This window comes from Protobothrops mucrosquamatus, unplaced genomic scaffold, assembly GCF_001527695.2.
Source record: "Protobothrops mucrosquamatus isolate PMUCROS unplaced genomic scaffold, P.Mucros_1.0 scaffold18, whole genome shotgun sequence".
In the NCBI taxonomy this organism is placed as follows: Eukaryota; Metazoa; Chordata; class Lepidosauria; order Squamata; family Viperidae; genus Protobothrops; species Protobothrops mucrosquamatus.
The window spans coordinates 1,004,055-1,017,075 of record NW_015386403.1 but is presented as its reverse complement, the minus strand read 5'-3'; the positions used below and the strand labels follow the sequence as shown (position 1 = coordinate 1,017,075).

Here is a 13,021-nt window from a genome sequence, read left to right as displayed (position 1 = left end):
GCCTTCTCTGTGGGAGCTCCCACCCTCTGGAATGAACTGCCCCCAGAGATCAGGGTGATCCCTGATCTCCCTTCCTTCCGCCGCGCCCTTAAGACTTGGTTATTCCAGCTTGCAGGACTGGCCTAGGGCAATTTTTAGAGGGGTTTTAATTATATTTTAATTAGACTTTATTTAAAAATATTTCTTTTTAATTAATTTTTAATTCTGTGATTGTTAATTGTGTACTTTTTTAATTGATTGTCAGCCGCCCTGAGTCCGCAAGGAGAAGGGCGGGATATAAATTTAATAAAAGTAAAGTAAAGTAAAGTAAATTATAAATCAAAGGTAATGATTCCTATGAAAAATACAATTTTAACTGAGGCAACATTTTTAAGTAGCTTGTTACCAATAATGATGATGGCCTTAGGTCTAAATGTTTTTTAATATTTTTTTAATTGCATATATACACTATATTATTAGGACAGTAAGGAATGAAGAGCTATTTATTTCTGCTGCCCTTTTAAGAGAGATTTTTAGTGCTTTTAGTGATTAACTTTCTTTTAAATAATTTAAGAAATCAACTAACAGAAGAAGCCTTGAATTTGATCTCTTGAGTTATTTATAAAAATAATAAAGAAGATAAAAACCTAATAATAATAACAATAATAAATAAAAGACATACAACATCTAAAATTAATAGAAATCCAATATGTGACTGCAGATGCAATTCATGGAAGACAAAATCTTAGATTCAGTGCCACCAAATACAGTATACAATTCAGTGACTATAAATTGTAGTAAAGCAAAAAATATTAAGGATAGGTAATATAGAGAGATGCTGACAATGGATATTTCTTCTTAATGCACACTGTATAACCTTCTTTTGAAAATAGAAATATCAAAAAAGCATACAGATTTGAAGTCATGGTTAACATTCTATCATAATTAGAAACATTTCAAGAGCCCTGTAATTTCCAATCAAAATTACAGTAATTTCCAATACACAAGCCATGATTCATGACAGAATTTTACATTCCACAAGAGATTGTAGTGGCCTGATGTATGACACAGTGAGTGCAATGCTAAGAGAAACAATTCAGTTTAATGTTTAAACAGCACTTGGTGTTTAGAATCCTACAATAAAAGAAACATATTATTGCAGAAATTATCACTTTGACAGTGATTGAAGGGTAGGCAGGCATGTGGCCTGTAAAGCTGTAATTTTTTACAGTCCACAGCTTGAGTTTAATCATTTTGATGTAACATTTCCAAAATATCCTTTTAAGTATTCCTTACAGCATATAACTTTAAAAAGAAACATATTTTTTATATAATGAAAGATGGAGCAATTCCCAACTGCAAACATTTCCAAACTTACAGCTTAAATAATAAAGCAAACTGCAATAACAGAATTTAAAGTCTATCATGTATAAAGAAAGGTGGCATCAGTCAATTCAGCCAGGACTGAAAAAGTGTTTCCTTTTTTAGGAGAAAAATGGACAGTAGATTTGACCTTTCAGGTTAACTTTGCAATTCAATACCTAATTTCTTAATATTTTTAGAATAATTTAAATTTACAAATATATTCCAAAAACAATGATCAGCTAACAAAATTAAGTCAAAACTTACAATTCATATATTTTAATTCTGCATATTTATTTAGAGATGTAAACTCATAAAGTTAATCCAGCGCTCTGAAAGGATTCTCTCATTGACAGATGAAATTTATTAAAATGACATTTTAAAATTTTAAAATTGTTGTTAGTGTCACTTTTTTCTAATTCACCATTTAACAAAAGTTAATTGAAATGGATGTTTATTCCAAAATAAATCATCCCATATTCATGGAATATACTCTATCATACCTTGTACTATATAAAAACATCCAGGTCAAAGTTTTAGACTGTCTAAACATATACTGTGGGTTTAATTCAATATCCCATAAAATAACAAAGACAAACATAAATTCAAGATTAGGAAAAATACCTTATTTATATCAAAGCAACATTGTGCTTGTTTGTTACTGAAGGTGCATTAAAATTTGTGCATAGGGAAAATAAATCCATCAAAGATACAAAGTGAATTATTAAACCTGATCAAGTCAGAATCCGAACTACTGTCACAATATGTTCAAACAATATGAATAAATGGGCTCCTGTACATTCATTCATTGCCTTCATTTTTGGCATCCTGAACTCAAACCACAAATTATTCAATCTGAACTGGGAACTATCATGATTTTGTATTGATACTTTACAGTTATTTGGGACTATTATTTCATTGTAACTTACTACTAAATATGTTGGCTGTGGTTTATGGGTGAGGGAGTTCAAAATAGGTGAAAAGAACCAAGTTTCCTATCCTACATTAGAGTGGTATATTAGGAATAGGGAAATCCAGTTAAAACTTTCAGCCCTAAAGACCACCAAGTATTGTTGAGTATTGTTACTTGAACATACGTTTGTTAAATATTGGACAGGGAAAAAAAGGGTGAAATGAATACATAGATATGCTGACTTGACCTCTTAAAGAAAGTCAGGCTTTTAGGGATTCAAAAAAAATATTTTGGGCATCAGAGTAGAACCTTGTGGTTACAAAAAAATATCTCTGGATCTCCTGATTAAGATGTAAAGTTTTAATGATAAAAAACCCCGTTAAGTTCAAGTACATTTTTCCCCATTTATCTCATGGAACCCCTTCGTATGGAATCTCATGGAAATCCACGATGGAGTTTGAAAACTCATCTCTATACCAAACATATATGGTCGTTTCTCAGGATCACATTTAGCCTTAAAACAAAACAAAACACAGAACAACTTGCTCCTTGAATGTCATGTGCACTGAACTGCTGCACAATTCTATTGGTTTATCTTAGAAACAGTTTGGAAGCACCACCTTTTTCTTACTATATTTAGTTATTAAGGTCTTTATATGGTTCCCTATTGTGACATCCATAACAGCAGATCATCAATCAAGTCATAAAACAAGTCACACTAGCTGGAATCTACTTAAAATAAAGCAGTCTTTGAAGAAGTTCTAAACCGCCAAACTTTACATTAAATTTGTTTATTTTAGTTTCTTTACAAAATTATTCTCTCCCTAAAAACCTCCCCCCCTCCGCATTATGTTTCCTCACCTTTGGATTCCTTTCTCTTAGATCTGGACTCCTATTGTCAGTTTGATTCAGAAAGCTTTAGGCATATATCAGAATAACCATTAAACTTTCTAATCTTAAGTAAAAAGAAGATTAGGTTGGGGAAATGGAACAGAAAGGATTGCAGGATATCTAGATTTGCACCTATACAGAGTGGTAATATACTGAATGTATTAAAAGGCTACATGATTGGTTAACATAACAGTTTTTCACCATATTTCCCATAAATATGCCATATTTTATAATGTATCAGAAAAAATATAGTCAGATAAAAACATCTTGACCTACACTCTAGAGAAGCCAATAAATTTCTTATTGTGTTTAATCACACTTAACATTTAAAGGATTTTATTCATAGAGTCATCCAACTAAACTGAAAACAAAGAAGCAAGAATAGCAACATTAATTCCCAGATGACCACAAGACTTACCTGGCTTTTTGTTGCTGCAACCTTTGCAAATAATGCTTGAGATACTTTAGCTCTTTTCATTTCCTGTTGGATCTCATCATAAATGGAAGCATTAATATTCATGGTATTATTTTCAGGTTTTCCATTTCTTTCTGTTGAAATAGCAGTTGTTTTTACCTAGAAATATGATATATCATTATTCAACAGATAAAAAAGATGCCCAGTTAAGAGGCACTATAACTGTCAGCACACACTAGAGTTTAAGTGCTCTTAATTAGAAATAAGTTCCAATGAAATCAAGAGGCTTATTCTCAAACTCAATTATAATAATAAGGTAAAATAATTATATATTTCCTATAACAAGCTACTGCCAAATGTTTAAATAACATGCCAAGAGAGACAAGTAGAGCTTTAAGTGAACTTCCCTATTTTATCTTCAAAAAGAGAGGTCCTCTGAAGATGAAAGTTGCCTTAGATATCAGACATCCTTTTATTCTGTGTTGTACCCAAGCACAGGAATGCACTTGTGAAAATCTTTTTTGGCCGCCATGTTCAACACAAATGGAGAATAAGCAAAATGCCTCTTTTTTGCCACACTTTTGCTATTCATTTTAGTGTTTTTTTAAAAACACTAAAAAATATTATTTCTAAGTAGATTCTGGTAGAAGTGATCAAATAGAATGTTTCATTTAAGTGCTTTCTCTCTTCCTACAGTGTTAAGGAGAAGTGTTTTTATGGAAAATGAAATAAATAAATACTTGTAGATAAATAAATATATAAAAAAACGAATAAATGCCTGCACATTTTCCCAATTTTCTTTGTCAATTTTTTCCTAAACAAGATGGAGGAATATTTACCTGGCTTTTTCATCAGAGATAAAGCATTCAGACTTTATAGACAATTTCAAGGCAAGATAAATTAATCCCATTCAAGGATGCTTAAAAGTTTGTGAACCCATTTGAGCTTTCAATGTTTCTTCGTAACTATGACCTAAAATCTAAATTTGTTCTCCATGCAAATCCTAAAACTATATAAGCAAAACTAAGATAAATGAATAAGTCAAAAATATTATATTGTTCATACAATTTGTTCATCAAATATATTTATTGAGAATATGATCCAAAGCTATATCTTTATGTGATAAAGTATGTGAACCTTTAGGATCATCATTTACTTTGATTGGGAAAGTAGAATCAATTGTTTCAATCAATGGGATAATAATCAGCTGTGACTATGAGAGGGAAACAGTGAACAATAATGGTGTGCATGGCAAAGTTGCAAGAAAGCTACCATATTGCTGCCTGTCTACAATTTGCAAAAGGCCACATCAATAAGCTAGAAGGCTATTGGAAGAATTTTCTGTAGATAGAAAAGAGCAAAATAGAACTTTTGGCTCAAAAGAGAAGTGTTATATTTGGTGAAAGGCAAACACTGAATTCCAGCATAAAAATCTCATCCTATCTATAAAATATGGAACTGGCAATATCATGGTTTGAGTCTGCTTTGCTGATTTTGGAAAAGGACAGTTTGCCATTATTGATGGAACTATGAGTTCTGGTTTTCTGGGGGAGAAATGGCAGATTGAAGATGGATTCGCATTTTGCAGAGGTGCCAATTATGGTTAACAAGAGCCAAGAAGTAGATTGGTTCCTTTGACCCTCTCTGAAGAAAGAGAGAATGTGAGATTGCCTAAGTTACACTTTATATGTTTGTTCCTCATGAGGAAGTCTCCAAGACGGTGATCTCTGGAGGGTGGGAGAACTGGGAGGTGAGGGATTTGCCTCTTGTTCTAGCCACAGCAGAGTCTTCAGAGAAGACTAAAATCATACTTTCTTTGCCTTTAGAAATTATCTATTAATTACTTTAAAAAGTTGGACTTCTTCAAAATGACAAGACTGGAAGCACCAGGTGAGTGCTTCTAATTGTTAATATAAGAAAATAAAACTGTATTTTTATAATCTTTAAAAATTCAAAATTAACAGCGAAAAGCAAGGCACAGTTTTAGCTATAGAAAGTTTCTTCTTTCTATAGCTAAATGGAGTAAGGTCTCAGAAAAGGAATGTTTGATTTTCAATATTAAGACTTTGAAATTAATTTTAAAGAATAAATGCATTTTCTTGGGAAAGAACCATTATTTTTGATATTGGATGTAATTAACCTATAATGGTTATTGTTGAGGAATGACAATTGGACTGGGCCAGCACTGTGAGCTATGTTGTGTGTTATTATTATTATTGTACTCAGAAGAAGCTGTTATATCAGAAGATGTTAGAAAAAAGATTTGGAAAAAATTAATCTGATATGATTATCGAAAACAATATGAACAAGAATGATAACAGAATATACAAAAATAAAATAAAATAAAATGAGGCTCTAAAAATTAAGAAGGGAACAAAAATACCAATTCAAGACAGTAATTGGTATAATATCTTCCTTCTGTACTTAACAAAGGACACTTGTTAAAGTTTTGAGGAAATTCAAGACACAATAACTATTGTACACACAAATATGTTAAATTTGATCACTTTCCTCAATAAATAAAATATTACCTTTTTGACATTCATTTATTTTGGTTTTCTTTATCTAGTTTTAAGATTTGTGTGGAGAACACATACTATTTTAGGTCATATTCATTCAGAAATATTGAAAATTGAAAAGCATGTCTAACTTTGAGAAGACATCAGAATAATTCTAATTCATTCATTGATTATTTCTGATGAGTTATATGCTAAACATAACCCTCTCTCACAGTCCATTATAATCCATCTCAAACTTTCAGTACTGCCAATTTATTAAATAAAATATGTTATTTATTTATTTATTGTTTATTATTAAATATCCCTCTTTTGTACAACTGCAGGACTTTGTAATTTATCATAGAACATCTAATTACAGTATGATTTTTTTTCTGGTAAAGAATGTCAGCTGGTTACAGTTCCATATTCTATACACATTCACATACTTTTTAAAAAATATTATATTCAACATTTAATTTTGTCATAGCTTTATGAGTTTTTTTCAGAAAAACTTTCTAGTTTAAGGTAATCTGAAATACATTTTAGTATTCCAATGTCTTACGAAATAATGTAAAAAACCAACCATTTCTGAGAACCCAAGTTGCTCTAAATTATTGCTGCAGTGGTTTGGTTTGCATCTGATATTGATTAGAAAAAATGGCAGCATTGCAGGAACATGTGCTAGATTATTTTGAGTCACCAAAGGCATTTTTTGTTATTTGCAAGATTGTGATATAGGTCAGGGTCTTCACATTTGGCCTTTTATGACTTGTGGACTTCAACTACCAGAATTCCTCAGCCAGGCATGCTGGCTGAGGAATTCTGGGACTTGAAGTCCACAAGTCATAAAAGGGCCAAGTTTGAAGACCCCTGGTATAGGTTTCCCTATCCAGTCATGTCTAACTATAGGGCACGGTACTCATCTCTATTTTGGCCACAGTAGCCACTATTGTCCAAAGACATTTTCTGTGGTCATGTAGCCAGCATGGCTGTATGCCAATGGTGCATGGAATCTTCCCCTTGAAGTGATACTTATTAATCTACTCTCATTTGCTTATGCTTTCAAAATGTTAAGTGGGCAGGATGAGCTGGAGCAGGAATGGGAGCTCAGCCAATTGTGCGACACTCAGATCTCAAACCTGGGTTACCAGCTGACAAGCTCAATGTATAACTGCTGAGCCATCACACACCCCTTTGCAAGATTAGAGAACATATTTTTGAAATGTGCTAAAGTAACATACGTTATATCTTAGAAACCATAAAACATGTATGTATTTATGAATATGAACAGACTCCTTCTCTGCTATTTATTAAATAACTTTGACTTTTTACTTTAGTTGAAACTTGAGAAAAAGATGATACTACCTAAGAATTGCATTAAATTTTAATAAGTCAGCTCCTTGAAGCAGCATCACTATTTTTTCAGATTTATCTGAATAGCTGCAAATTTTAGGTTACTTTAATGAAAAGTAGTGAAGTGCTGCTTTGAAGCCAGGTCAAAATTCTGCTTCTAATTAACATTTGAACCATATATAAGCCTAATAAGCACATAAATATCAACATTATTAAAATTTTAATGTCTAAACAGTATTTTACTGGACAGTTATGTATATATATGGACTTATGGACTTATGAAGTTAAAAATAATACATACACACAAACACACACACAAACTGTATTTACTTAGATACATAAGTATTTTGATCACGTATTTATTTTTAGGAAAGCTTTTGACTGATTATAATAGAGATTGCTTTGACTATAAGAATATTAGTGGATAAAGATTCATACATCTCTATAGAAAAATGTATAAACATTTAATAAAACATTAGGAGACGGTTGATGTGTGTTGATAAACCTGGTATATAGTTGCTTCAAAAAAAATTTTTTTTCTCCAAAGTCTTGCTTAACAGAGTAACCTGAATATCTTTCCCTTCTTTCTTAACATTTTCTCCTGACCCATTAAGAATAGCATAGATGATTAGTTTGCTGTGCTCTAGTGAACACTATATTATATACTGTTAATTAACCTTTCAGAGGCTATGGTTTTCCTCCATAATTTCTACTGAAAGCATCAATCATCATTTAATGTATGATACTTTATAAACATAGTTTTCCCCAAAAAGTGAGGTTATAAAATTAAGATTACTAAAAAGGAATGTTAAGAGTTAGAAATGAAGATAGTGAAGAATGAATGATAAAATTAAAGAACAAATGATAAAATTAAAATCTTCAAAATATTAAAGTGGTGCACACGCAGCTGGTTTTCATGTAGCATTCTCAATACAGAAGACATTGCAAATAAGTCAAAACAAAGACTTAAACACTAAAATGATACATTTAAATATGGAATACATTCACTCCGGTTAGTTATAATGTAATACAATTTGCTGCATTAATTGTAATAAAGAAAAATTCTGGTGAGACAAAAGTCCCCTCAGGATGGGCTCCAGTATGAGCCTGAAAGTCAGAAGACTTAACTTCTGGTCCTAGTGCCTGACACAGATTGGACCCTGCAATATAATTGTGGGACATGTATATTTGCCTTCATTCGTGGGAAGGAAAAAGTCCACTAACATTTGTAGAAACTTATTTTTTTAGGCTCATCAGATGAAGCTGTTTAAATATGTTTAAATTCTAGAAAATCTAGCTCATCACACTTTTAATTGATAATAAAACTAGAAATAATATAGCCAAAACAAATAAAAGCTGAAACAATTAAATTAGTACATATTAATAAACATAAACGTTCATATTTTTCTCAGGTATGTGCACACACACATGCACACACACACACACACACACTTTATAAATAAGTACTGTTAAGTACTGTTTTAGTTTAGGAACAAAATTACTTTTAAATCCTTGTTTAGCTTTTAATCTTATACTGTGCATTTAAATTCATGAAGTATTTCATTTCAAGGAAAACAGACTACTTTTCAAGCCTCTTCTACAAATGCACAAGAGTTATAATAAGTGCACATACTTTCCAAATAGCTTTTTATTGGGACAAAGTTTACTACTCCATTATTACTGTGGCGCCTAGAAACACAGTTATATTTACATACTAGTATTTCTATTAACTGCTCTCTCCATGGTGGTTTTTCTCCAGAATAGAAGGCTCTATATTATATTTTGCTATTCCAAATATATCATTAAAAATGACATTAAAAAAGACAATAGTTTATATTTTTTCATATAAACTACAAAAGGCGATTTTGATTTTTAAAGTTTAAGCAATCGGTCAAAAGCTAAAGGTATAGTAAGATGGTCTCTAAAATTATTTTATATTCTAAATATGAAGGTCAGTTCTTATCTTCATAACAAGAAACAGGAAATGTGCATCCAAAAAGTCTCTCATTAGATATTTTAATACACTATTCTTTTAGCCAGATTTATAGAAAAATATGAAAACAATAAGATTTATACTAATTATGGTAAAATGGATGATTTCCATGTATTAAAAAATATATCAATTATTGCAATATTTTTGTTGAAAAAACAAGTTATTTACTGTAAATTGTTCTGTCAAACCTTAAACTCTTGTTCTCACATAACTGAGTTTATTAAGAAACTGTAAGGCATTTAATGATTTAACTAAACATAAATGTTGCCAGTTCTCCTACACAAGATACGTATAGCATTGCATTTAAACTAGTATAGCAGCATCAATATTCACTAAAATTAGTATTTAAAATGTTGAAATGGAATGAGCTAAATTGTTCGATTCAACTGACAATTTCTTAAAAAATGTCTTCTCCAATTTGGTATTTTTTTTAAAAAAAGAACACTCTAGTAAACTATGTTGTTACACAGACAGCAGTTCTGATATTGTTAAAATAATGAATTAAATTTCCTGTTCTTTATTACATTATTTGCAAAAAATATTGTGAAGCTTGGCTTAGTTACAAATATATATACATGTATAAAAAGGTATGAAAAATGTAGAAAATAGTTTACTTGTGAAGGTCGGCTGGGTGGTGTGCTTATAAGAGGTGTTGGGCCCATAGCAGAAGCTGCATTCAAGCTTCTTTCTCTTTCATCCTGGTATATTCGATCTCTTTCTGCTTCAGGCAGCTGCAAGAAATTCTGCATTGCCCGAAGATTTACTAGTAAAGATTGCGAAGCAGTCTTGGGGTCTTCTTCCTTTCGCAGGATTTCTGAGAGCAAGCCCTGCAGAATAAATAAGTGTATATTTATATACAAATATACTCAAATGGCTATAAGGCAAAGTAAGAAGCTACAGAAAAATACCATAAAATCACAGTTGTCTTTGTTAGCACCTCAGAAAATGCTCATAAAAAAACATTAATTCTGAATAGGAACTTACTACTGACAATTTAAGTAGCCCAAAAGAGAACCTGAGCAGCATTCTTAATTTTATTAAGCATCTGTTTTATATATAAAACAAACTAATTGTGCTTAATTAGTCTCCTCTTTTCACTGACTTTTTATTTAATGTAAAATTTCATATTTGATATGTCTATATGTATACTTATTTATTTATTTAAACATGAAAAATGATGGAATAATATTACATAAGTTTCAATTCATAGTTGATTCTCCTAGGAATTCTTTTTCTATTTAGTTATGATTATCTAAAATTGAGGTTTACCATTCATATTTTCCAACTGAAGAATTTCAGGCAAAAAAAAAAAAGCTAGGCTCTAACTTCAAATTCAATTGTTTCAGCAACAATGGAATAATTGTTTCAAATTCAAAATGTTAGAATTCAAGACATTTTGCACTTTACTATCAACAACCTCAGACAATCAAGGAAATAGGTTTTTTAACTCTTTTTTAGGGAGTACCCTTAAAATCTTTATTTTATAATTATGGAATGCTGGAGCTATTTATATTGTACCCTGTGATAGTTAATTACTTCACAGGATCAAATTTATTTATTTTCAAATTTAGAACCTACTACAAATCAATATTTTTGCCTCTGACATTAATTCTTTCTCTGAGACAAATTGAATTGATTTTTATTAAATGAGAGAAGCTTTATACAATATACAAGTGTATACTCTTACTTATCTTTCATGCTATATGTTATATGCATTGATATTACTATTATCTTTGTAAAAAAACCAAGCAATTCTAATTTCTGCCATTTTCAGCCATCAAAGTCTGTGGCAATTATCATGGTAAGCATATGGACCACTGAAGTTGACTACTTAATAAAATAAAGGCAAAAATAAATATATTAATCTGAAAAGAATGACTCTCCCCCAATAAATAAATTTTCCAAAGCGCCTGAAGGCAGGACAAGGAGCAATGGGTGGAAGCTAACCAAAAAGAGAAGCAACCTAGAACTAAAGAGAAACTTCCTAACTGTTAGAACAATTAACCTCCAGAAGCGGTGAATGCGCCAACACTGGAAGTTTTTAAGAAGAAACTGTTTGTTTGTACAAAATGGTATAGGGTTTCCTGCCTGAGCAGGGGGTTGGACTAGATGACCTCCAAGGTCCCTTCCAACTTTATCATTATCATCATCATCATCATCATCATCATCATCATCATCATCATCATCATCATCATTATTATTATTATTATTATTATTATATCATAACTGAAGGTGGGAGGACAGGATTTTATGGATGGGATTGACTCTTGTGGCTTGCATGCAGTTGAGTGTCCTATATTACTATATTATGACCTAAGACTATATTTTAATTTTATTCTATTTGATACAAAAAAGGAGGCCTTTTGAAAATGAAAAGAGGATCTCTTTTCACAAATAAATTTCCAGGATTGATAAATCTAGGCCTATGAGGAGCTTAACCTACTTTTTTTGCTTAAAAATTAAACCAAATTAACTAAACAAAACCAAAGCTTGTATCCAACCCTTCCAACATTTTAAAATACACCAATAATGTCAACTCTTTTGCTCATTATTTCCATCAGTCCTTCCATTCTCTAAAAAAATCAAACATCAGCTTTTTCCAGATCTTTGAGAAAAAATTGATACGTGGATAAAATTGGCTGAACGTCTGGCTGACTGTGCAACTAACAACAACAACAACAACAGTAATATAGTGTGGTCATTAGCTAAGTAAAAATCCCCACTGCTGTCATGACTACATTTAGAATTTGATACTAAAATTAAACAGACAACTCTAACTTACTTGAATCTTAGCTAATGAACATAGACCGGCATTCTCCAAATGTTCATATGTGGATAAAGGATTGTATTTATTATGAATATTATTTTCTCAAAATAGTCTTAAGTAGCATTAAGGGACTAAGTATCATTGAATTTTAGTTGTATGAGTTCTCCTTTAAGATTTACTATTTAGTGACCATTCAAAATTAAAACGGCACTGAAAAAAGTGACTCATGACAGGTCCTAGCAAAGTTAATGGGGGAAGTCAGACTTGCTTAACAACCACATGATTCATTTAACAACTGTAGCAAAATATTGTAAAACTGAATGGGATTCACTTTTTAACTGCCTTGCTTAGCAACAAAAATTCTGATCCAACTGTGGTCATAACTTGAGTACTATCTGTACAAATTTCTGCTAGCTCTCTATTTCCAAAATTATATGCTTCAAACCTTTGGAAGCAGATTTGTGGGTTTGGAGGAATGGGGATTGCATTTTACTAGTGGGAAATACTGTCCTTATTTTTTTCCTCTTCTTTATCCTGCTAGATATTTTATTGAATCACTATGCATTTGTTTCCAAATCACATAGTTTACTTCATGATTCTACACCTCCAAATCTTACTTTCTATAATCTAACTCAGACCCTTTACTTCCATTGTATATTTCAAAATTTTTAGACACTAGTAATGTAGTACAGAAGTAAAAACATTTATATTAAATTTGTCCATTTGTATTAAAATATCTATGCAGAATTAAATCCATCTTCATAGAAAGTGATTCTCTGTTCAGATAGCCAAATGTAATTTGTATCTTAATGTATGTTATTATTCAATGTTTGTTCAGATCTACAATCAT

At 31.1% G+C, this 13,021-nt stretch overlaps 1 protein-coding gene across 1 annotated transcript in view; it reads right to left on the bottom strand.

The window, feature by feature from the left end:
• Positions 1–13,021, bottom strand: part of SATB1 (SATB homeobox 1) — a 92,922-nt gene that overhangs the window by 34,862 nt on the left and 45,039 nt on the right. Inside the window, exons 9-10 of the mRNA XM_015810741.1 lie at positions 10,019–10,231; positions 3,564–3,719 (exon numbers count right to left, since the gene is read on the bottom strand). Of these exons, the coding sequence (XP_015666227.1) occupies positions 3,564–3,719; positions 10,019–10,231 (369 nt within the window). The remainder of the gene's footprint in view (positions 1–3,563; positions 3,720–10,018; positions 10,232–13,021) is intronic.